Source organism: Lepisma saccharinum, chromosome 14 (genome assembly GCF_977018435.1).
Source record: "Lepisma saccharinum chromosome 14, izLepSacc3.1, whole genome shotgun sequence".
In the NCBI taxonomy this organism is placed as follows: domain Eukaryota; kingdom Metazoa; phylum Arthropoda; class Insecta; order Zygentoma; family Lepismatidae; genus Lepisma; species Lepisma saccharinum.
In genome coordinates, this window is record NC_139242.1 from 57,814,466 (window position 1) to 57,841,897 (window position 27,432).

At 38.2% G+C, this 27,432-nt stretch overlaps 1 protein-coding gene across 5 annotated transcripts in view; it reads right to left on the reverse strand.

Moving 5' to 3' along the window:
* Positions 1-465: 465 nt before the first annotated feature.
* The window catches only part of LOC145998919 (1-acyl-sn-glycerol-3-phosphate acyltransferase alpha-like), an 80,552-nt gene continuing 53,585 nt past the window's right edge, over positions 466-27,432 (reverse strand). For all 5 annotated transcript variants that reach the window (XM_083135688.1, XM_083135689.1, XM_083135690.1 and 2 more), the window contains 3 exons: positions 4,264-4,445; positions 2,878-3,043; positions 466-1,824 (listed from right to left, as the gene is read on the reverse strand). In XM_083135688.1, the coding sequence (XP_082991814.1) occupies positions 1,676-1,824; positions 2,878-3,043; positions 4,264-4,445 (497 nt within the window). In that variant the 3' untranslated portion in view covers positions 466-1,675. The remainder of the gene's footprint in view (positions 1,825-2,877; positions 3,044-4,263; positions 4,446-27,432) is intronic.

Sequence of the window (27,432 nt, forward strand, 5' to 3'; positions counted from 1 at the left end):
TGTTTGAAAGTGTGATATGTTTTGGCCTGTGTCCGAATACTTTTGTGGTTCTCAGAAATGTGTTTCTTTTTATTTCATTAGCGACAACATTTTTATTTTATTTTTTCAACCAGGCGGCAAATTTCATTACATGTTTATTTCGTTGTTTTGATTTTTGAAATAAATAATAACTTTACTTACATATCTTGCAGTTAGTTACCATTTTTTCCGGAAATTCTTACTTGTCCGACTAGTTCTGTGACCGTGTGTATATAAATGTTGTTACGTTGAAAAAACAAGATCAGCCAGAGGCAGTTATGTCAAATTGATTTTCACTTTTTTTTTTTTTAAAAAAAGGAACGGAGTTACCTGAAAGGCAACAACTATTCAAAACTGGAACTATATAAAACTTATAATTTCTGTTCTAGTGTTAAGTGTCAAAACCTCTAAAAAAGATTGTATATTTTTAAAGGAAATGTTAAAAAATTTCAATTTCAATTTTTTATTTACAATATCTTTGCAAAAAATAAGATACCTCTTTTCCTATACATCATTACTCGCTTGGGTCACTAACATGTTTCATTATGACCTCATAAACAAACATTCGTTATAAAATCCACAAAACATTAAATACACATACATCTCAACAATTTCAGTACCTTTATATATATGTACATTCTGTATTGCAAAAGTGTGCACTGGTTAATTTCCCCATGTACAGGAACATCTTACGTATTAACCATGATATAGCACTGTTTTTTACGAAGGATGCATGTGTATAATTTCTAACAACTCAATAAGGCCCAGGAACCAAACGTTCACAGCCATAATAAACTTATTTGTTCCACATGAGCACACAAGCTGCATTTAACATAAATTAAACATTTGATACAAACCGTTATATTCAACAAATATTAATATTTTGATGAGATTTTTGTTCAATTTTTGTATGAATATTTACTTGTAATTCCATATTTCCTGTATAGTCTACGTACCGATACACAAAATGCTACTACGTATAGTACAGTTTACCAGTTCTGGACAATATATTCATAATTATAATACAGCACCATAAAGAAAAAACTGCACTTCATGTTATTACAAATTAACATTATCTCTTTTTATTCCTGGATCAAGGTGTAAATAGAGAAAAACGGCTGAACTGTACAGAAATATGAACTGCAGAACGATATTTCAAGTTCCTTGGAATGTTGTAAGAGTTTTTGCACAATTTTCATCAATTCAAACACTCTTGTAAGGTAACGTTTAACAAAATAATTAAAAACAATGGAATGCCTTAACTCATAGTCATGTTGAGTTATGCTAATATAGTTTATACATATCACAGTTTCAATAAATGAAACATCACTAGTGTCAGATTCCTTTACTCGGCTTCTGCATTGACACTGAAAAATAAACTTGAAGATAGATTCGAATAAGAAATGTATGAATGCTCGCATCGAAACTCCACCACATGTTCCTGTACTCAACATAACCTAACTACTTTAACGTCCAAACAACATATTTAACATGCCGAATCATATCGTTACTGCTGGAATTTTGTGTTATCAAACACACATAAATATGTTCCTCATTCATTCAACCTGAATAGACGAATATAGAAACTTGAAATTTTTGGAACCAAAACTTAAGCTCCTCTTTCATATGACACTTGATATAGATCTGAAATTTGGTTTCACGAGTTATTCTCATTGAGCATCTCTTTGGAAACTTTTACATAAGCTGCGTTCATTTCCTGCCTTGACCTCATCATAAGTTCTTCAAGATCATCCTTCTCAAGACCTGTGGTTGGTATTGCAGGTAATATGTTGATCGTATTTATCGCTGGAAGGGAAGTAAGAAAAATTATAACTTGTTCCTTAAGAAATAAAGGTTATAAAAGTAAAAATAAGAAAGAAAAAAAATATTTTATTAAAATCGATTCAATTTCTCAGCCGGCGAACAACAAAAATGCTTCCTGCTTAACATTAAAAATAGGAGAATACAGTCCTGTTTTAGGTAAGGATTGCCAGTTTAAGTATTTTGTACCTTACATAAAAGTAGCTAAAAAAAAATAGTTACAGTTAGAATTCATCTCCCGGCACCCCCTACCTCTCAGGAGACCGAGGTCGGATAATCAATCACCTCCACGGATTTTCTCTCAAAGGTTATACACATTTTTAAAATAGTTTCCGACAGAGCAAGAACATTTCCACCAGTCTCAGAATACAATATCTATTATCCTAGATTATTTTATTGTTCATCAATAATTTTCAGTACCAGAAATTAATTTTAAACTGGGTAATTGATAACCGTACTATTGTAACAAGTGAACTCCAAGTTAAGTGCAAATTTAAAAAAATAACCTCTGCTTTCATTATACCTTAAATAGTACGCTTTGTTGATGTTGACGAGAAAGTTATAAATGTCTTTCAATTCACTCATATTAGTGAAAATTTCTATAATTTATATACATTATAAAGATTCCTTTTTGACGAAGTCGGGTAATGGTCAAAACAAAAAGGCAATACACGATGCCAAGGTCGTTTCAAGATCTGTTGTAAGGTTTAGGATTTTTAGTATTTTTCCCAATAGGAAATTTTCTCTTCTTAACCTTTCAATCATATGACTACATTTTTACATACATGTGTTATATACTCCAGTGTAAACACTGCGATAAACAATTGTTAAAAAATTGGTGACAAAATCGCCAATAATAAATTGTGATGTGCCCCATTTTTTGAGACACCCGATGATAGTTATGACCAAAGCCTGCATTTTACTGAGGAGGAAGCATTCGTAACACATACTCATCATTGAAAGCTTTAAATTACATAGTTATTGGACAACTGTCTAAATGTCAATGCAGAGTGACTGAGCCGAAAGTCAATAACCAACCTGGGTCAAACCTCCTCTTCTTGAGGTCAAGGAACCTATAACGAGATACGACGACTGGTTGCAGCGGCACCTGGGCCTCGATGGCCACGTGGAAAGCACCCTTCTTGAAGGGGAGAAGCTCGTCTTTGCTGTTCCTGGTGCCTTCTGGGAACACCAAGAGCCTCATCTGCAAAAGGAAACGACAGAATTTACCAAAAGCATGAACAAATTGTAATTTCACAAGAGCAGTTCTACCGAGGATCCTTTGGCCTTTTCAACATATCCACTGCTTTTCTGCCTGTGCATCCAATGGAGATGAAGAATAGTGTTTTACAATCACAGTCCATGAAAACCGGTACATTACATCATACTTCAAAAGATGTTTTGCAATGTATCTGTAACCAACACACATCAAACTGAATTGGTACTTATTCTATGATGATGCTCTTTACCAAGATGGCAGCCTAGAGTTTTGTGTATAGTGTTAATAAAATTATTTCCAAGTTCTCTGATTTTAGCTTACAAAACGAAGTATGCCATACACATGAAATATTCTTTTCAATAAATAACTTCCAGAAATTTCAGATCTTTCCGATACTGAGGATGCCACCATTATATTTGTTCCTTCACACAGAGAAGCAATCAGGAAGTGCCAAATTTACAATTGTTGTTTACTATTTTTTCACATGCGAATTTGCAGTTTCTTACGAATGACTTGCTATGATTGATTGGTTTGGTTTGTCCACTTTACTGCCATTTATGGATAATCACGAAGATGAAGATGAGTGATGATATGATGGAAGTGATGTAGGGACACTCACAAAGAACACCCCGGGATTCGAACCCGGGACATCCGTCATTGTATTACGCTGTAAATACCATTCCTCTACGGAGGTCGGCAACTAGCTTCAAACTGGGGAAAAATTGGTATTCAAATTGCTCCTCCTCACACCACCATTACCAAACTGATATTAATTACTCTTAGACAATGCTGTACAATCAAATAACATTATCTTGGCATGAGCAATTAAACCCCAATACTATCCTCAAAAGAGAAAACAAAAATATCATGTGTTCTCTTTTTTTAGGTGAAATACAACATGCACAAGGGCAGCGCAGTAAAACAGAAGTTTGGAAATAAAAATAGGGCTAGAAAGGGTTGAACTTGCCTTCCTAATGAACACACTAAAAGTCCCTTATAATCGAAGCTGTGTTTTTGACCGCGATATTGGGAAAGTGCACTAGTTTTGACTTTTTGCCCATATTATTTCGTCACGGGAAAATATTACAGACAAAAAAATATTCTACAATGATAGATAAAACTAATCTTTATTTGTCCGTATATTTTTTTCTAGCTCTGTTTTCATTATAGGAGATACTGAACGCTACTGTTTCGGTAGCACCTACCTTCCCGTCCTTGATTATGGCAGCAGTCTTGTTGATGGATTCCCGAGCCTTGTCAGGTTGCAACCTGTCGATGAAGATGGATCCCCACAGCCAGCAGGCGATTCCGAACGGACCCAAATACAACACTTCCTTCTTCGCTATCACCGTGCATCTGTCCATTATAGGCCACAACTCGGCGAGAACTGATAAGGGAAAGAAAACAAAATATCATTAGGGACCGTTTGTAATCAAGTAATTGTAATCAATTTAACTGGCAGATATCGATTTATCGAGGGTAGACTGTTGTTCGTATCTACCTCTCATTTACCTTAAAGAAGTCAGTTATTATTTCAGTTTCAAACACCCATTCAGTTCGCTCTCACGCCATAAATCCTTATCTGCTTTGTTGAAATTACACTTATGTCCAGGAACTTCCTAAAACCTGAAAAAAACTAAGTAATCGCCCTGTAATATCTTGTTAGTCAGACTATTCAATTCAAATTCATAATCACATCCTTCTTCGTATAGCAGACCCGTGGAGTTAGTAATACAGTATATGGACAGCGTTTGGATGAAAAAAGGTAAAAGGTAAAGTGTTCTCCTGTACATAGCACCACGTCATGAAGGCGTATAGGAGGTGTGGGGGTAACGCCCCACACTTTCTTGATCCGGTCGTGAGTGGGGGTGATGTGATAAAGCATCACGCCCCTGACCGCCTTTACCCCCAGGGTTTCCCCCAGCGCCGGTGCCGCTTCCACCGTTAGAAAAGTTCCCGGATTTGAACCGGCCGGGGATCGAACCCGGGACCTTTAGCATGGTAGTCAGACGCGTTACCGACTGAGCCACCGTATTTGGATGAAAGGCAGAGCAAATTAGTTAAAGTTTTTACAGATGTGAGAAAAAATTATCTCTAATAGCCCGGCCCTTCTGATATTTTCCAAAACTGCCAGTCGCTGAGTGCGAGTGAGAGAGAGGGATATATTATAATTTAGCGATACAGTAGGTAGAAAGTCAGAAAGTTTCAATGGGTGGGTAGGGTGTAAATTATGCGGACTTGTAATAATAATGCAATTACTATCTCTCGCACCCTTTACAACTGCTCACGTAAAACGGATGTTCTCTATACCATAGTGTCTCTCTGCTTCTCTATTCCCGTCCCTCTTTCTTGGCAATCTCCTTTATTTTTCTCTTTTCCCTTCAGATTTCTCAGAACAAAGAAAAAGTACGTGTAATTGAAAGAGAAACTAAAATTAATTTAATTTAAGAGCAATCCACATCAGAATCTTCGGTAAATGAATGTAAAAGAATAGTATCCAAGTAAAGTTTACGGAAAAAGAATTGGTGGACATTTCTGGAACCGACAATACTCCCACGAAAAATATGAGCAGACCAAATTGTAATTCTTTAGTTTATTAATGCAAGTATTAATTTACTGATTGGGGTGGGCAAAGGTGGGAGTGTCTGCCCATCTCTGCCCACCTAAGAGCAGCGGCGGCTCTAAGGGGAGAGCCGCCGTGCCATGGCTCTACCCTCAGAAAAAGAAAAAGCACTTGCTTTGCCAAAATATAGTTAAATTAATACATTTACGAACGAGGAGATTCGAATCTCGTAATCTCAATTCCTGCGCCGCATCCCCAGTTGTTCTCTCACTTGCTCTGGGCCAGCATAGTCTGGCCTGTGCGCAGAGGCATGCGCGGAGACATGAAAAAGTCTCAACACTTAACGAGCGAGGGGTTGGTAGCCATAAGACAACCAGCCGTGCCCCTTTTCGGCTGGCACGACGCGAGAGCTTTCGCATTGTGTTGACATAGCTGCAAACTTCACAGAGAAGTGACTAATCCTCACCGATTTGTAATACTCGTTGGAGAAGTAATTCGCGAGAAAGATACTTTCCTGCATACTTGGCAAGAACGAACGTAATATTTTCTCCAAATTTATATATCCATTTAGATAGATGCGTCTAAAGAGCCATCCAGACTTTTTTGTTATCGATTTCTTCCTTAAGAAAAGATATATCCCTTGCTCACACGCACACAGACACTCATGTGTTGCAACTGACGTTGACAACATTGAAGACATTTTCTGTACAAAAGAATTGCCTAAATATCAAAGGGAATTCGCATTACCAGGGGATTTTTTACTTTTAATATTTGTGAAAAATCACACGGAAAATCTATCAGTATAAGAATTTCACTTGGAGATATAATTCAATTTCTTGCATTGGATTCTAAAAATTGTAGATCTACAGTTCATTTAGCAAATAATCATATTTCGGTTGTTTGTAACACCGATCGTTGATGTACCGTCTGTCGTGCTGGGGTTGCAAATTATAAACAAAGCAAGGCGATATAACCGTGATCGACTCGGTGTGTCTAATTGTTCAGTGTTTTTCTTTTTAGTAAAGTGAAAGTGTCCGATGATGTGTGAAAGGAAGGGTAGTTAGTAAAGATGAGTCAGATTAGACCATTATTACATACACCGTTTTCCAAGGTACTATACGATATTAAATTAAAAGTTAAACAACTTGGCTGTCCCACGTCAGATTTAATCATCAATTCTATTTAAAAATATCAAAAAAAGGGTAAAGATGACAGGCGTCGAAATTTTAATAGTCGCATTTATTTCCTAGAAACTCTGTCCGACCTCCGCACAGCATGGTACGACGCCAGGGATTGCGGGTTCGAATCTCGGCCTGGGCATCGGGTGTTCTTTGTGAGTGTTCACTCATCCTTATCTTCTCGATTAGCCAAAAGTAGTACAAATGCGAAGTAAAATAAACCAAACTTAGGAACTCTGAATTTTTGTCTGAAATTTTAGTAAACAAAGTTCCATTAAAATTACCTATTTCGTTAGATTTCTATGACATATGCTAGCGAAATTTTTTCGATTTCTTGATCACGTTGGCACTACCCATCATACTACAGAGCATTCCCTGACATTCGTTACGAGACTCGGCGGCAAGCGACCCGGCGAACGGGGTCCGCGACAGTCGGTAGAGTCTGCTATTAAAATTACAGTTTTCATATTGTGTACTAACCTTGACTATAGAAGGTGCTGAAAATGATGTCCCTCTGCTGCAACACATTCCTGGCATCTCCGAAGGAAATCAGCATTTACACGTGCAAGTTCGTCTACTATAATTCTCCCGATTTCTCGTACAATACTCTCTTTTAACTCACGGATGGTGTGCGGATTGTCTTTGTATACTTTATTTTTTAGATTTCCCCATAAATAAAAATCGCAGGCTGACAAATCGGGGGACCTAGAGGGTTTTTGAAACATCAGTTTCTTGCTAGAGGTGGCGGATAGATTTCCGAGGAGACTGTTCTAACCTTTGTCCTGTCTCATCGAGTTTTCCTCAGTAAGTACACGTGGGTTTTTCTTTCCACTTTTATTCAGAACTGACCCTGTTATTCTAAACTTTTTTTACGATGTTTAATATAGTGGTCCTATGTGGAACGGGGACACCAGGAAATTTCGTTGCAAAACGTCGTCGCACTTCTCCACAATTCCTCTTTCCGAAGTAACACTCAACAAGATAAAAAGATAAATCCTTTGTTGTAATGTAAACTTTTGTGGTGCCATATTAAGCCAAAATCCTTTGTTGTAATGTAAACTTTTGTGGTGCCATATTAAGCCACATTCTTCAACACACGGACACGACACAATTTCCGAGGGAGGATTATACTTGCGTCAGTCTGCAACGTTAACAGAAAGGGAAAGAGAGCGAAGGCAGGGAGAGCAAAGAAACAGACTGTAGCGTGCGACTGTCGCGGACCCCGTTCACCGGGAAATACAAGCGCTGACGCCGGGCCGCTGGCCGACGAGTCTCGTAGCGAATGTCTGTAGCTGCCAGCCGCCACTGCCTAAGAGTAGATAGATCTGACTGTTCTGAAAAACACTATGATATGATATGAGCCAGGTGTATTCTTACTTTTAGAAGTTTTTATTTCTCATCTCAGGTTAAATTAGTTTATTATTATTTCTTTTTATCTCATTTATTTGAAAAGTACAGTGGTGGAAAAAAGTTCTTCCCCATAAGACTTTAATGGCAGTAAATAATGCCGGAAAGGTAGGCAACACACATTGCACCTTTAGGTGATCGGGTGATTCTGTCTGTCTCAAGGAGCAACTCGTCTTTCATGCAATAGCCAACAGACACAGGAAATGTAGGAAAGTCACGTGACTTGTTAGGTGGAATGTTGTTCGTCATAAAATCGCCTTTCTCAAGCCAGGTCGCAGAACCCACAAGAGTTTGCCTATGTCCGAAAATGATTCCCCTAAAACCGTTGAACGAAACGCTAAAATAATTATTGCCTTAATTACAAAGGCTACTATACTATATGTGCCGCAGTAGCTCAGTCGTTAGGGCGTTTGATTACCATGCGAGAGATCTGAGTTCGATCTCCGACTGGGGAGAATTGGAATTTTGTCCACCTGTTCAAGTGGCTCCGGCGCCCACCCAGCGTCGTATAAAGTGGGTACCTGTAGGAAACATGTGGGGGGAAGGGGTAAAGGCGGCCAGGGGTGTGGTGCTGATCACATTATCCCCACCTTCGGCCGTAACAAGAAAGTGTGAGACCCTAACTCCGCACCCCCTACACGCCTTCATGGCTTGGTGCAAAGCACAAGGTAGCACTTTGCTTTTTCATTTACTATACGTCCCGATTTTGTCGGAACAGAACTTTCTAATTTCTACGTGGACTTTCTTCCAAGTTCCGTAGGGATGTGAATAGGCTCCAGTTTTTCTTGACACAATTCATCCATATTATATTTCGTTATAAAAACCACGGCCGATATCCTGTGTGTGGGGGGGGGGGGGGAGGGGGCTATAATTCAAACATGTGAGGTGATATTTTTCTCACTACTCCATTCTCCGATTCTTCGTATCAAAAATAAATCTTAATTCCACACAATGAAAATGTAGCATTTCCTACATCTTAGCATGCAAATATCTAGCAACAAAGTAATGTGTAGGCACATAGTGGTTCGGATACCACTTTAAACTGTAGGTGCATTCCCGATTAGTCTTACTGTGCATAAAGTGGACTTAAGACACCAAATCAACCAAACAAAACAATCCCGTTATCCTCCAGATTATCGAAACCAGAAGCTTCGTCGCGAATAACATAAGCAGGAAGACAATGTGAAATTACCGAACAGAAACAGAACCTAAAACCTAGAACGGCTAGATTAGAATAAATCGACGATAGAGCACGCGTTCTGAAATGAAGAAGAATACGAAAGTTGAAGGACCTCGATACACACACACACACACTTTTCCTCCCCTCAATGGTAAGATATCTTTCTTGCAGAGAAGCCTTTACGTAGGCCTTCAAGGCTACGACGAGAAAGTGTTTTACATGCAATAACGGGACCAAAACACAGGTCTAGTTTGATATGAAAGCTGTGTTCCTCCTTATTTCGTACGTCATTGATAACAGGAACACGGGGCTCGTCTGCTAACCCTAGTTTCGTAGAGCAGACGCCTGTTCGCCACCCTTTGGTTCAGTGACCTTCGACCGTAGTTAGCAAGAGTGAATGACTCACCAGATACCTGTTGCCTGTGAGCTTATACAAGAATAGATATTTCGTTAGCGTCTGTAAGTATTGCTTCCTCTGCAGTTATATCAGTTAACGTTCGAATTGTTTCCTAATGGTTACGTTATTTATAAATTAGTTATCGAGAGTGAGCTTTCTATCTATTTGTATGGGGGTGGGGGGGTATACAGCCTGCATGTATTATTTTTTTTTTCCTGAAACAAGAAGAAATTCCGAGACAAAAAAAGAGTCGTAGAAGAGTATTTAACAAAATGAAAGAAGAAAACGAAAATGTAAATGTTTAAATAAATTATTGTATCGGTCGAGTGAATAATATTTTCTCACGGGGCCTCCTCGATGGTGTAATGATAACGTCGTCACCTTATAAGCAAGGGATCCCAGGTTCGATACACGGTGGATGCACGTAGTAGTTCGTATGTCATTTTAAACTGAAGGTCCAGTCCAGATTAGCTTATCTGTGCAGAAAAACTACAAAAGAAATTGTCACAGTGTAAGAAAATTTCATGTTCAACCACATACAAAAACCAACACAATTATGGATCGCAACATATTTTCTCAGATCCATTTTAATTATACGTGCATGATAAAATAACAGAAGTTGAGGAAAGATAAAGCCAAGCGAAACACAGATGCCTTCTCCAGAATTTCAAATCTCGTTACGTAAGGTTCTGGGTTGAAGTCCCGGGCAGGCATGGCTTTCTTGTTCTTGCCTTTTTATCTGCTTTATTTCATCATAAATCGTCGTTATGGTTTACCTACAGGGGAAGAATAATGACAATTGCCAATACAAAGCCAATAACGAACAGAACAACAACTCAATTAGGGAGATGTCAAGAAAGAAACAAGACTTTACAGTGTCTCCGTCTCTCGGTTTCTCGAATTGAAAATTGCTATCACGTTCTCGGTCTCGGCTAGTTAAATATAGAAATCGAAAAAGTATGTGAAGATACATATATTTCATATATCCCGGTTTTATAGGAGATTTCGTGAGAGATGAAATAAGTACTCTTCTATCATGTTTATTTTTATTAGTTTTGTTACGTAACATCACTTTTCTTCCTAGTCGCGGAAGAGTGACCATTACATGAAATTAATGACGAAATACTCAAACACTTGTGACAAGGACGGTACTCAAATCCGGGAACTTTGGTGACGAGATCGAAGGTTGACCACTTAATGAGCTTGCCCACTGAGTCTGCTTAATTTTGCTTGTGTCAGGTAATTCGAAATAACTGTCAATATCCCACATTCATTATCATTTGTTTCATAATTTATCTTATTGATGTTATTAACCTGAAGTCGAAGAAATAGTCGAAAGGCAATAATGCAAGATTGAATGTCTCTGATGTTACTTCGTGCCGAATAATATGACGTGATACTATGATATGAATATATTAATAATATAATATGCCTAGTCATTCCATTGATTGATCCCAATTGCGCACACAAAATATGGTATAATGTCCACTCCTAACCAACCTCCGTGGCGGAGTGGTTATAACAGCGCGCTACGACAGCATGGACCCCTGGTTCGAATCTCGGCTTGGCCATGGGTGTTCTTGGTGAGTGTCCGTTAATCAATGTCATCATATCATCACTAATTACTCATCTTCATCGTCGCTATTTGCCAAAAGTGAAAGAATAGTGACACTAAATAACAAAAATCCAATCAAATGGAACATATTCACCGATTTAATTCTATACCGTAACAAATTCCCAGTTTTTTACTGCATCTTGCTTCATTTTACAGCATCTCAATTGTTTTCCGATTCGAAAAAAAATGGAATGTTGAGCAGTTGATTGTGCATTGTTTCGTTGTTTGGATTGTTTAATTAACGTGGCATTTATTAGTTTTAGACCAATCGTGACAGAGGGAATCGAGAGCACAAAGGAAGGGGAAAAGACAAGTTACAGGCCACGGCTCTCTTTAAAGGTAGGATTCCTTGAACACGACTGAAGTGACTGCAGGATATTATGGATAAAATTTGTTTCGCTTTTTCCTTTTATTTCTGTTTCAGTTATTTTACTTCGCTTTTCTTCTCCCACTGGCGTTAATCGTGTCGGTGAGGAAGAATTAGAAACTCGTGAAATGGACGATGGGACAAAAAATGCCTCTCCCACGGTTCGAAACTGTGTCCACAAAATATTGTCTTATTTTTAAAATTTACGCCAAATATGGTTTCACTCGTCTCTTTCTCAAGGCGTTCCGTTGCCTCTCCGATGGCGTAGTGGTAACGTCTTCGACATGTAACCAAAGGCTTCCGAATTCAATACCAGATAGAGGAACATTTGGTTCGGATTCCACTTTAATCTGTAGGTCCAGTGCATAAACTGGACTTAAACCATTAGCGTGTGGCATTTGGCATGTGATGAGAACCATCATTTCAGTGAACCTTCTTGACAATGACTAGTATCACTCGAAAAATATTTTCTTACGAGTAGATCTTGTTAAGAAACCAGTTGCTGAAATGTTCTTCTTGAGGCCACGTAGCACCCAGCTGTTGTTTGTTGTTGCTGGGGCATGAGTCATGTGACTCATGCTATCAATGCTCAATCCTTCCCGAGAACTCAGATCCACCAGACAAACTTAAGCGAATAATTTGTTATTTGGGTTGCATAAACAACAGGCTTTAAGACGTTACGATATTCTAGGTCCCGTGGCCCAGGTAATTCTTTCTCCGACTGTACAGCGCAACGCAGTCATTTGTTGATCGACATCAAGGCAACTGAGGTAGTTCCTTTAAACCCCAACAGAGTGCTCTCACGGAGTTGATATGCTTTTGGTGCCACCTACTGGATACATGCGAAAATAATAACAGAGTGAGGTTCGGACCATCATTGTGGTTGTGCGTCACGCCAGTTCCTAATTCATGCACAAACCTAAGAGAAATTTACGAGTGTTGACAACTGTTGGCAATAGTTAGCAAAAATTAAGACGTTACGGGGGAAAGAAGGCAATCAAGCCCATATGTACATGTTACTTGGCGTTGATTGAGAGCGGATACAAAGCCTAGTAAAGTAGCAATTTAATGCTCGCTATCAGCAGCAGACTTTTACTACATCAGAAAATAAAAAGAAGCAACGCTCCAGAGGATATTTTGAAAGAGAGCAACGGTACGCGAGGCTGGAGATTCGGGTTCGAGTCCTGATTGATCATGCACTTTTCACTTGAATTTCTACGTAGTACTTCTGCATATACCAAAATATCAAGCAAAAGTAAATTGTAAGAAGAATCTAGCCTAGTTTCGTGCAATAGAAAAAAAATATCAGTGCACAAAATAAAGAGGGCGAAGGAAGCTGCAGAATATAACAACAGCGCCATTTCCAGGCTTGGAATATGTAATTCCACCCCCACCCTCCTACTAAACTTTATCGACTGTCTTGCAGGGTGACCATATTTTACGGGGTGATATTAGTTCCCCCCGGTATACTGTTCGTTTTGATTCGAAGGGGGCCATTTTCTGCGTGGTGATAGTTTTCCATGGTTTCGCAGTGGTACCATATTTCACAGGATAATATTTGTTCTCCTTCGTATAATGTTTCGAAATATTTCTCAGAGGGGACCATATTTTTCCGAGTGATATTAGTGCCCCTCGTGTAGTTTTTTTTTTTTTTTTTTTTTTTTTTTCGCAGAAGGGACCATATTTCACGGTATATTCGTTCCCCCCTTGGTGTTCTGTTTCAGGGGCGGCGCCAGAAATTTTCGGCCGGGTGGGCAGAAGTTCCATATTGGCAGTATAAATTTAAGACCACATAGGCCTATATGTGCGCGTAAGACGTATATATATACGCCCTCTCTCTAACACTCCCGATTTTCTTCTTGCATCTTTCCCCTTTCCTTTTCTTCTTTTCCTATTTATTCTTTTCTAATCTATTCTCGCATCTTGTTCCATTTCCTTTCGCGTTGTCTCTTGATGGACACAATTATTTCAACGAAGTGTTTATCCATGCGCAGCCATACATACACAGTCACATTCTTTCATACATGTTAATATAATGAAATAAATATGAATTAGGTTTAAGCTTGTGTTGCATGACATTTTGCCCTTCGAGAACAAAAAAGAAATACGAGGCACATACTTGATTTTATGTATTCGGCGACAGTGATAGAAAGTGCGAAGGTAGACAATCGTGATGTTTCTCGTAATTTAAATGCATGTCCTGAGCATAGTATTTCATCGTATGAGTTTTTGACTGAATGAGTTTTCTTACTCCTTGGGGGTCACTTTTCTTAGCTTACATGGTTTGTACAACTGACAAATATATCTGAATGTTTGCAGTAGGGGCGATTAGGTGCCAACATTTGAGGGGCAATGGCAATATACTTTATTTTGGTAGAAAAGGCTTAGCATAAAGAGGTCATAGTGCGGAGGCCAAAAGTGGCAAAATGTGCAGGGGGGGGACTGCATCCCCCACTTCCCGCTCCCCCTAATCGCCACCACTGACAGTTTGGATTAAAATTAACGTCTTATTAGGAATGAATTAAAACACACACGGAAAACAATTCTTTGTTCATTATCCGTGAAGTATTCCTAGGCTAATGAAAGGCTATTTTGACAAAATATAAGAAATAAACAGGTAAGATTGAAAAATCTGTTTAAAATTGAAGACATTATTAGCTAAGTTGATATTAGTTTTCTGAACTAAGTCATGTTACTCATGCGGGAGAAGCAATACATGTATGGTTACATGAACATATTTTTTGAGGTAACAAAATGATTTAGGACACAAGGAATTCATCTAAGTTGATCACCGTACGAGGAGTAATCCATCTATTTTTCGTAGATGACTTGGGTTGTACGGCATGACCATTTCGAACACACTAGAATGTCAACCTCTGTCCTGTACAGCATACCATGCAAACTTTATTCTTGCAGGGCGCCTGGAACCACAGTTGAAGTGATAATTTATGGGGTTTTGTATTTTGAGTGTCCGCGTGTGTCACTTTCATCTAATCACCATTGAACCTTATCGTCGTCATTATCAAAATTAGCAGAAAGATGACTTAAAATAAAACAAATCACCCACAACTTACTCTTCCAAAAATGGAGTTTCATTAGTACATACCACTTCGAAAGTTGGGGTGGTAGTTTCTACTAATGAGACACATTGCACAGTGTTCATTAGTAGATCAAGGCAGCTAATTCCGTGAACAATTGACGTTGTTTTCCCAATGTCTCAAATATTTGTCTCGGGCAATACACGATCTTAAAATAGATGCATCTTTTGTGGTGGTAAAATGACAAGTTTGTTGTGAGTTCTTTCTGTATATTATTTCTCCATTGGCATAACGTTGTCGCATTATAATGAAGAGGTCCTGTGTTCGACTCCCTCCTCCTCTGGTGGAAGCACAGTGCACACTGGTTCGGACTACACGTTAAACTGTAGGTTTAGTCCCGATTAGCCTATCTGAGCATAAAAGTGGGCTTAAAAAAACTCACAAAAACGTCTTCTGGATACTTCGTGGCATAACTTCTTTCTTTACTTCAGCTGCATCTACAGATTCTGTCGACTATTTCGGCTGATTCATGTGGCAAAATTTATGTGTCGAACGAGGATTTCTAAATGTGATAAGGCACTCAATAGCAACTGAATAATTCTGCAGCTTTTTTCATACATAACTGGTTTATCAAAATTTATTCACTTCGGTATTGTAGTGATTATTGTGATTACTTCTTATTAATAGAACGAATATAAAGTTGATATTTCACAAACCATATTGGTATTTGAAGATGACAGGTATGTAAAAATTGTAATGAAATAAAGAAAGGGACACTTCTGGAATTTCAATGCAGAGCTAATTTCCTTTAGGTCCATCTCAACGTTATCCCTCCATCTTCGTGTTGGCCTTCCTACTGGACTCTTACCATCAGGTTTCCCAACAAGAATCCTGTAAACTATTCTCTCCTCTGCCATTCGTGTCACATGACCTTCCCATCTAAGTCTTCTTGATTAAATTATTTTAATAATAATTTAAAAAGTCTAAATAATTTATTCTGTTGCTGGAGGAAGTAACGCTAAGATGATGTTTTTATTTGTTTATTTGGAGATTATTTTAATCATACTCAGGCCGCGATTTATGTACGTATGTGGAGGCCCGGAGCTTACAGCACCAAGACCTCACTCCAATCCCTTCTACACAGTTTCAGTTATAACTTCTCGCCAAGTTACATGGTGTGGTTTGTTATTGTATTCCTTACAACACCCAAAGTACCTAATTTTTTAATTATGTGGTACTTTTCAAAGCAGTCTTTACCAGTGAAGACCTGGAGCTGCAGTCCTCAAGTTCACCCTAAATTCTGATCTAATCTTGATCATACCCTGCATAATTTTGAGCTTCCTAAGCCTACTAGCTGCTTTTAATGATAGAAGTATTAATTTGTCCCAGTTTTTCTCAATAGCTCTTTCACTTTGTAATGGCAAAATTGGCTTTTTATGGGTTGATAATATGTGAAGATTTCTAGCGTAGATAATATTCACAAGTAAACTATACGTTATGAACACCAGAATACACTTATTATTCACGTATCCCCAAGTATATGTACTTATAAAATTTGATGGGTGGGCAATCATGTGGGCACAGGAATTTTTGGGTGTCCCCCCCCCCCTGGTACTGTATACTGTTTCATTATGTTTTGTACAGGGATTACTGGATTATATTCGTTCTCCTTGGTACAGTTTTTAGTTTATTTTAGTATCGCAAGGTGGATCATATTTCACAGGATGAATTAGTTCCCCTGGTATACTGTTTAATTTTATTTCGCAGAAAGACTGTATTTCACGGGATATGCGCTCTCCTCTTGGTATTCTCGTCTTTTGGTTTCGCAGAGGGGTCATATTTCATGGGAGGATATTCGTCCCCATCCCCTGGTATTCTGTTTCTCATGGGACCATTATTCCATTCTAGTTTCCTCCGTTATACTGTTTCCGTTATGCTTCACAGGGGTACCATATTCAGGGTGGCTACAAACAAGCAGAAATGAAATTCCCTGACTTTTCCAGGTTTTCCAGTACAAAATTTACATTTTTCCCTGACAATTACAAAGTTAACTAAATCGATTTTTTTGCAAATATAAATAATAAACTCACACACATCCACGTATGGTTTTGTTAAGTACCAATATTATCTTCTATGAAATTGACTTAATTTCTCTATTCTCTATGATTTGAATTCAAACTGCAAAATAGTGAATTTGAAAAATTATTACAATTCACAAGCTAGGGAACGATTACGGAATTTTTCATATGCAGTAAGTTTAAAATAAAATACTTGATTATTTTTAAAGTTACGACTAAATGAGATAAGAGTGAAGAGTGATTGATTAAGAAATACAATTTGTAATTTATCAGTCTCCTTAGCTATACATTCTCCGTATTATATGTTGATATTTCCACTGAGGTTTGGAACCCTCTGCTTGCAAGAACCATGAGTGCGGACTCATTTTTCAATGCATAAAGCTACTTCTCTCTTCCCTGTAAAGCAAACAACTTAACTCTTGCATATAAGTGAAACAACTGAATCTAACAAAATAAAGTGTGTGAAACTGACAATATGCAGTTATACCATTAATACTGACGAAAAGGGTATGAAGGTATTAGAAATTGAACACAAGGAATTTATAGAATTGCATTGTATAGGTATCTGATTTAGCTAACCACACATTAAAACAGGAACACTCTAATAATAAAAGCTTCTGAAAGTTCATATACGAGGGGCATACTGAAAAAAGCTCCTCCAAAGGTGCCTATACGCAGCACTAGTGGTCGGAGAGCTACACATCTGGTACAGTTGCAATGCAGCCGTTTTAGGACAGTTCTAGGTTAAAGATTGCAGCTCTCATACAGTCTCCCACCGACTGCGATGTAGCCTACATTGCACGCTCAGAATTTGGCACAGAGCCACCAGCAATCGTGTCAGGTGTGCAGAACGGACGTCGTGAGTGATAGTAAGGTCAGACGATGGTGCAGACAATTCACGGAAGGCCAATAGAATGTGCACAACCCCATACAGCTGAGTACACACGGGTAATTTGCATCACTTCGGGCGAGAGATCTTGGACAACTCCCTGTACAGCCCTGGCCTTGAATGTACCGACTTTCATCTCCTTGTTTAACTGAAGAGATTTCTGGCAGGGCAAGGATTTGACAGCTACACTGCGGTAGAAATAGTTCCAGTCTTTGCTGTCAGACACATATGCCATGGGCATACAAAATTTAGTGCCATGCTACGACAAATGCCAGAACAACGGTGGTGATTATGCCGAAAATTAGGTTAGGACTCACTGTTACTAATGTAATAAAGTACAACTGATATTCTTGTTTTATTTATGCCTAATCGGTAAGGACCTTGATATTTTGTTATTTTTTTAAAAATTGGTGTATTTTCTTATTTTTTATTTTTTACTACACGGTGTTATTTCCCCCAAAATTCACGTTTTCATTTTAGCGCATTTTCTGGCAAATATCTGAAATTATACCTTCATGGTGTTTTTAAACTACTGTTTCAAAGTAAGTCAAATGGCTTACGCCTCTTCGTGAGAGTTTGATATCTTCAAAGTTATTTCGGGAAAGTTATTTTCCATACCTCTTTTTTTATTTTAAGGTAAGGATTTTAGATAATGGAATTTTCCGCGTATATACTGAAGGGTGCATAATGACCATAAGTGGCGACGCACCCAAAAAATTAAAATAATCAATCTCACGTGACAGATACCGATATATTATTAGTGTTGCCCACGAGACGAGACGAGACGAGACTTTGGTCTGTCCCGTCCCGTCTCGTGAAAATGCTGTCTCGTCTCGTGTCTCGTCTCGAAAATATTCGTTTGTCCCGTCTCGTGTCCCGTCTCGAAGGGTTCTGTCTCGTCTCGTCTCGTCCCGTCTCGTTTTGTCCCGTCTCGTCTCGTAAAAGTGATCCGGAATATCATGCCAACAAAAGTCAAAAGTAGCAGAAACACGAAATGTTTTTCCGGAAAGTGGGATAATGCTCCAAATATTTTACCCATTGCGTGGTGAGAATAAATAAGGTTCGTTAATCATGAGGACATCGCTCGACAGTTTTGGTGCCAATGAGAAACGAGAAAAAAGTCGTCTGCTGGGCAGCGAGGAGCGAATGGAAGCCAGAATAGAGGAGCTTACGTAGACGCTGTTGTCACGTTGCGTATTTTACTCGTAATTTGCTGCCTGGCTTTGGCTTTCCCCAGTACGGAGTTCAGGCGGTCTTCAGCAGCAACACCGCTTGGTTTATGCTAGAAAAGCCAGCGATCAGCTACCGCGGGAAGCCGGACAGGTTGTAACAAACACGGTATAAGTGAGTGCTCTTTTTCCTTACTGCTATACCTTTGGAAAGTCTTGAAATTTTTCCAATAGACCTTCTTTCTTTCTGAATGTCGAGCTTCCGTGCACTATGAAAATGTACATTTTTCTTTAAATTCTAAGCTTGGCGCTGGGGAGCAACAAAAAAGTTTTTAAATGTGTAGTACGAACACAAAAGACTATTTAAAATTTCAATATCTAGTATATTACAAATAGAAAGCATTTATTGTTCTTAATATTGTTAAACATCTTCTATGACATAAGTTTCAACAAGTGTTTCTTTGTGATATCGTGCTGTTTCTTATGCTCAGCTTATGACGCACATACTTCTTTGTTTTCCCTTTAGCCACTAAGTCCGGTACCACCACCGCTTGATCTAATTTATCCTTCGGTAGGCACGCATCTAGAAATATATGTCGGGGGAGGGTGTCCGAGCCAAGTGTTGGCTCGGACGCCCTCCCCCGACATATATTTCTAGATGCGTGTTTACCGAAGGATAAATTAGATCAAGCGGTGGTGGTACCGGACTTAGTGTTTCAGAAAAAATATAATAACATTATCGACAACAATTAAACAAATGTTTAAATTAATGCATTAATATAATTCATAGGTCTATTCACTTGAATATGTAAATTAATCAATTATATTATTGTTATTGCATGACATGTTACAAAGATGGTAGAAGAATAGTAATATAACAGCACAAATATTAGCTAATATCTAGCTTACGTGTAGTTAAGATCGTCAAAATCTGCATAAAAACAGCTGTCCTGGCAAGAAAATTAATGTCAAAAAAGGTGATGAATTGAATATTTGCTGAATAACAAAAAAAGATGTTACATCCAGTTGACGAAAAATAAAGTTCCTGATTAATATTTTATGCTCATTATTATAAGTGGTAGCGTACATAATACTTCATTCTTGCTGTCATTCAAAGCAGTATGATCCCAATAGAATCCTTGTTTTCTAGTAAGTTCGGCAGGAATATGTAACCCTCGATTATGCTTGCTAAACAAATATATTTTTTGTTTAGCTAGAGCAAGGCCCCAGGAGGATGCAAGAAGCCTTTCCTGCAAAAGTGTATGTTTTACGAAGCGAAGAAACGTGACAAAACCAACACGTATGGAAGGCAAACCTGCATTAATTTTATATCGCACGTTTACAGAGCCGTGCCTCCTGAAGTTATAAAAATCCCAACTTCAATGATTCTTTTAGACATGCTATAGTTGAAAAAAATATGTTTAGATGCACCCAAAGTGCATCATTATCAGATTATGCATATCCTTCACATATCCTTCTTCATCTTCGTTCATAGACTTCCTGCAATACTCTTGTGTTGCATCCCACCAGGTGCAAAAAATGTGAAATTATTATTTCCCCGTACTGCGTTATTTCTTTTCATAACAGTAAGGCTAAATTCTCGTTTTATCTGAACTTTTAAAAAATGTGCAAAATACGTCTCTATCTTTAAACAACCACCCTTTCCCATGTATGTGTAAAATAATCCCACTCTGTCTCAGAAAACCTCTTCCTAAGATCAAATGAAGGAAACAACTCTCAAGTCTCAACAATTATACATTTTTGCTTAAATTTCCTATCATTTATACAAACAGTAGCACATATCACGTCCTTTGGTGCAACACTGTCAACAGCTAATGTTACTTTCCTCGTCCTAATAAATTTACTTCCAACCAGTGACGGCGCCAGGGAAATTTGACTGGGGGGGGGAGGCTGGCAACAAAATATTGTAAGTGGGCAGTCACATTAAAACGCCCGAAAACACTACACATATATATACTTATATAATAATAATTATAATAATAATAATTATTATTATTATATTCATGTATGGTGTTTTGTGTGTGTCTTTTATTTAGAGTGGGCGTTTACTGCCTAAATTTACTTCTTGATTACGAGTTTATCTCCACATGATTCGTTTTAATAAACACATTAATTCTTTTTTATTGGTAAGTTGCGTTGTCTCTAGTGGCCTATTTCAGTATTGAAAGACATTCATAATTTTATAATTCATCGTCTTTCTTGAGATGAAACTACTGATATAAATATTTAAGTTATAAGATAATAATATAAATGATGAAAATAATGCTTCTAAGAGTTTAATTTTCTTGCAAAATAAACGTGACGTTGGAAGAAATGAATCTTCTTAAGTATTAGAAACAATGTGAGGCACTTAGTGAAGTGCAATTCTCTTGTAGGAGAATTCTGCTCTATGTGCTTTGGAGAACACATTGCGCACCTTTGGTACGTCCAGGACTTGACATTTCTTCTCAATGGCAAGAACAGCCAAATGAGGCAGTTTGCATCCAGCATCCTGTTTCGAGCAAGCCTTTTCAAAGATTTTAAGGACAACCATCTTCGTAACGCTGAAGAGTTTTGGGCAAAATTTGTGTTTCACCTTTCAGGGAAATGTTATCACAGGATAAAAAATCAGACAAAGGTTACAGTTATCTCATAATTCAAGAAATATTCTGACCTTGGCAATACTTACTCTTACTCTACCACTCCAACGTATGTCTGTGCTACCCAATTACAGGCACCTATGGAGTTCGTGGGAAGAAGTTCTTCGATTTTGATATGTACGAGAAAGAGCGAACCTGCATCTAATGATTGAAGAGTGGCAAATCCTAATAAGCGTTCTTTTACCTGCCCGCGATATGTTTTGCATCGAATTTTAAGTGTAATTTGCATTTTAAGGTTCACGTTCAATACATTTCCAAATAATATCCCCTCATTAGCTTCAAGAGTATTGAAGAAATTCCCTTTGTTAAGGTTTCCTCAGACTCATCATCTCGAAATTCAATTCCCTGAATAGTAAGAAACCGCGATGAATCCACAATAACTGACATGTAGTGTCGGGTTTTCTTCGATCACATTTGGTCCTGGGTTCGATACCCAGTGGAGGCACTTTAAACTATAAGTCCAGTCCCGATTAGCCTTACTGTGCATATAGTGGACTTCAAACGCCAAATCAACCAACCAACCAAATCTTGAATCAACTTTGAATGTCCTTTAATAATTAGCGTTGTCACTAACGACCACGATTAGAAAAATTTGCCCGTGCTACAGATGATGTCTTGTGGTCCTGAAAATATTCGTGATGTTTTAAAATCATCCACATTCAACACTTTTTCCCAGTTCTTAAGACTGGTTAAAACTTAGGTTAATCTCGGCTATTACAGGACATAAATGAATGAGAAATCACCTATGCCCAGGTCGGCGCTCGAATCTTGGACGAAGCAAATTAATATTTGTTAATCAAGTTGATATTATAAGCAGGAAAGTAATATCATGCAGAATACACCACTTTGAAAATGTGAAAATCGTCATACTCTATAAATGAACTCTCTTATTATTCGATATTTAATTAACTTCAGTTGGGGGGCCCGGGTGGGGGGGCGAAGTGTCTGACATGGGGCGTCCCCCTGCCCCCTCTGGCGTCGTCACTGCTTCCAACCCTCTAATAACTTCGCTGCTGATAGCCTCACCTTCGAAATGGAAGCCTGGGTGTCGGCGAATAATACAAAGAACTTGTGTTCACTGTCCCTCTTTTATTCAAAGTCTGCCGTTTTTCTTTTCAGCTTTTCCTGCAAAACTTCCTGTCAGTAAGCAAACCAAATTACAGATTTTTTTTTTATTGCCCCTCCCTTGCATCAACTTTCATTCCTACTTTAGGCCTGGATTTATGGCACGTACCCGCTACCACAGGTCAACCTCGCCCTATGTTTGGTGTTTGCTCCCTGAAGCAACGGTGTCCATTGTTCAAAGCGAAACCTTTGTCAGTGGGGAACGGCGAAAAATAGTCTCGGAATACACCCTGGTCGTAAACAAGCTCCCGCCACCCTGACATTGCTGTCAGCTTCCCTCTGAAGTTCGATAAAACTACTTTGTGAAATGTCTTTAATAACGAGTGAAAATGTAGACAGTAGATACTACATGTATTTTGCTCATAAACTTGAAGGCTAAATTTACAGAATAAAAAGAACAGCTAGAACATTCCTTCATCTGATTTACAGAAAGGCTAATCGGGACTGGACCCACAGTTTAAAGTGGGGTTCAAATCACAATGTGCCTTCACCGGGTATCGAACCCGGGACACCTACCACTGTACCATCGGGGAATCCTCTCATAGAACAAAGTTTCCTTCTACGACGATTATACAGAACTTAGTGCACTTCCTTCATTTGAAATCTATTCTATATCAGCCTCAGTATTTCGTTATTACAATCCAAGGAATAGTATTCTCCTTAAATAAGAAATAAAGAAATAAAAAAAAACATTGGAAATAATCTTCAAACGGACGTAAAAAAATCGAATCCAACCACCTGCAGAATGCCTGAGGGAAACAACAAGAATTTTCTCAACAAAGACATATCCGAAATTTCCATAACATTCTAATAATTTCGCAATCCGTGCAAATAATATGTGGTAAAATCTTGTCGTGGTTCCCTGTAAACACTAAAATCACCAAATAACTTCTTTCCATATTTCCCGTATTTTCTCCTCCTCTTTAGCTCTCAGCTGTTCGGAGTGGGATAATGCAAGATTATTTGTCCCTAATTATCTCCTTCTCTTAGTCTTGCTTATATCTTGGACTCCTTAATAACTTTCCCAACAACTCCTTATCAATTTGCACTGCCATGTTTCCTACAATGCTTTTCCTACTTCCTAATAACAATCACTTCTGTACACCCTTTGATGTAAAAATTAAATAATAAAAATAAACCATATCCGTCGGTCCGTTTATCTTTCCAACCTATAGAGCTGAGACTATTTTTACAAGATAAACCTCGGACGCAGACATTCCACGATCTTTTGGCCCCTCCTTCCACATTCTCTACCTGCCCTTTTACTTGATGTTATTCAGAATTGTATTAGTATCTGGAGTACTATCGTAACATAAAGTTATTAACCTGGAATATTTTTTTTAAAAAAAAATGGGGAGTAACGCTGTGTTTCGAAAGAGTATAGGAAATAAGTTTAGGTATTCATTCATTCCTCTCTCTAGAATAGTCTTCTTATTTTGACTTAATACACGCGTATCAATGTTTCTAATTGAAATACTTTATTCCAAGCAAACAAGTATTTGCAACTGATTAAAAATTTTGCTTTTATTTTTTCGAGACATTCGAGACGAGACGAGACTTTTCAAAAGCCGTCCCGTCCCGTCTCGTGTCTCGTCTCGAAAACGAGACGAGAAAGGCATTCCGTCTCGTCCCGTCTCGAATTTCAAAAGGCTTGTCCCGTCTCGTGTCTCGTCTCGTTTTCGAGACGAGACACGAGACGAGACGGGACATGTCCCGTCCCGTGAGCAACACTATATATTATGGCACCAAAAATTGGCATTATCTTTTTTTCATTTGTTAAGTTGAAAAAATCGTGGGAAATACATGATTTAATGTGGCTGTCGGAATTATTTCATGTACGTATAACTCTATAGTTTACTCTTGAGTAAAATGTTGGAAACCTTGCATGTTCTACGTACACAAACATGGCCTACAAAAGACAAGAATGTTGGATTTCATGGAATTTTTCGTTGTTTTAGGACATTTCTTTAAAAAAAATCGCTAAAAACACCAACAATTCACATTTTATGCCAAATTCACATTATTTCGAACGGGCGAAAAATGTGTCCGGACATCATCACTGCACATTCCTAAACATAACTTCGCAGCAATTACCATTTTTCACAGTTTTCGCGTTTGCGAAAAATTAATGTCCCTACTAATTGGAAATTACTTTCTGGCCACCCCTCAGTAGATGGCAAGTGAAAATTTAGCAGGGCTGACAGAGAAAAATCAATTCTTGAAGAAAGTGATTTGCTTTTATGATTGAATGATTCGAGTAAATATGATATTCAAATATTTACGTATCTATTATTAGTATTTTATTTCATAATATTGGACATTAACCTTACTCAGTGAGAGATTAATGACCATCTCTCATGAGTTTAAACAGACAGGAATTTACAGTGTTGCAGTAAATTTGAGGTTGGGAGCATGCACTTGCCAATTTTTATAACGTTCACTAATGCAGATTTATGTTTCACTTTTTCGTGATAGTATTCAATATGTATTCCATTTGGTTGGATTCTTCTTGATATCTAAGAATAGTGCAATGTCATTGTAAACGTATGTTAACTTGTGCGAAACCAGTAATACGTCAGGACGATGAAAGAAAACCTTCATAAGCACTGCTACATTAAATAAGGTGAAGTGAGCCAGAAGAGTAATAAAATTCCAGTAGCATATTTGCAGTCTAAAGCTCTTCTTGTTTATGCATTCGATTTTTGTTGGATGTTGCAGTCCATGCAATTTCTGTCGCATGTTGTAGTGAGATACTTTGTTGGGTGGCGATATTCGACAAAAATCGTATGTATCAATGGAACCTATTTGTTTCCATGTTCCTTCAGTTTGCCCAACAAAATGCCTTACTACGACATCCGACAACTATCGGACGGCGCCACCTGCTCTTATCCCCTCCATCTGTTGACAAGTCCTCTTACTACTCCCATACAGACAAGAAAAAAAATATAATTCAATGCATTTTCCACGTAATATTTAGAGGCTTAACATTTACTCCCCCGATGATACCATATGGTATCATCAGTGTAAGGTCGTACTCGCCCGATGATACCATATGGTATCATGGTGCTGATTACGAAATGAATGTGCTTTTTGGACCTTCAAACACTTAAGTTTGGGTGGAAACTCTCACACAGGTCTAGAGCAAGCCTGGGAAATTCATATTGATGACCAGCCTCCCCCTTCTCTGCAACATATCCATGCCACATTTCCGAACAGACTTTCACATTTTGGCTCATTATTCAACTTGTATGGCACCCAGGAACATGAAACATGTTTCATTCTCTTTGGACACGTCCATTCTTTGAAGAGAATACTAAGGTTTGCACCTTATACCCAAAATAGCGGGAGAAGAGGGGGCAAACTTCAGATTTTTGTTTTTTTCATTGAAATTCGGGGTTCGGGCTCCCCCAAACCCCCTTTCTCGGTCAGGCATTCTGAATTGTACACGGTTGTATGCTGTGATGTTCTATCTGAAAAACAAAACTTATCTGAAGTAGATTGCTCCCATAGAGCCCGAGTTATAACAATTTACCTCTAAAAATGCAAATTACATATTTTTCGTAAAAAAAAAAAAAAATCACATTTTGGCTTATTATTCAACTTGTATGGCACTCAAGAACATGAAACATGTTACGTGCTCTCGAGAAATGTCCATTCTTTGAAAAGAATACTAAATTTTGCGCCATCTCCCCAAAATAGCAGGGGAAGTAGGGGCAAACTCCAAATTTTTGTTTTTTCCATTGCAATTCGGAGGTCGTGCCCCCAGCCCCCCTTCCTCGGTCCGGCGTTCTGAATTGTACACGGTTGCATGCTATGATGTTTTATCTGAAAAACAGAACTTATCTGAAGTAGATTGCTCCCATAGTGCCCGAATTATAACAATTTTCTTCCAAAAATGCAAGTTACATATTTTTCGTAAAAATAAAAAATCACATTTTGACTTATTATTCAACTTGTATGGCACCCAAGAACATGAAACATGTTTCATTCTCTTGAGAAATGTCCATTCTTTGAAAAGAATACTAAAGTTTGCGGCTTCTTCCCAAAATAGTGGGAGAAGATGGGGCAAACTTCAGATTTTTGTGTTTTTCTATTGAAATTCGAGGGTCGCGCCCCCCAAACCCCCTTCCTCGATCCGGCGTTCTGAGTTGTACACGGTTGCATGCTATGGTGTTTTAGCTGCAAAACAAAACTTATCCGAAGTAGATTGCTCTCATAGTGCCAGAGTTATAATAATTTTCCTCCAAAAATGCAAATTACATATTTTTCGTAAAAAAAAAATAATCACATTTTGGCTTATTATTCAACTTGTACGGCACCAAAGAACATGAAACATGTTTCATTCTCTTGAGAAATGTCCATTCTTTGAAAATAATACTAAATTTCGCGCCTTCTCCCCAAAATAGTGGGAGAAGAGGGGGTAAACTTCAGATTTTTGTTTTTTCTATTAAAATTCGGGAGTCGCGCCTCCCAAACCCCCTTCCTCGGTCCGGCGTTCTGAATTGTACACGGTTGCATGCGCTGATATTTTAGCTGCAAAACAAAACTTATCTGAAGTAGATTGCTCCCATAGTGCCCGAGTTATAACAATTTTCTGTTCCCGTGCAGAGTTCCATAACGATATCTTTAAATTAAATTTAAAAAAAGTCAATGAAGATGAAATTCCCTGACATTTCCCTGACTATTTTTGACACCTCAAATTCCCTGA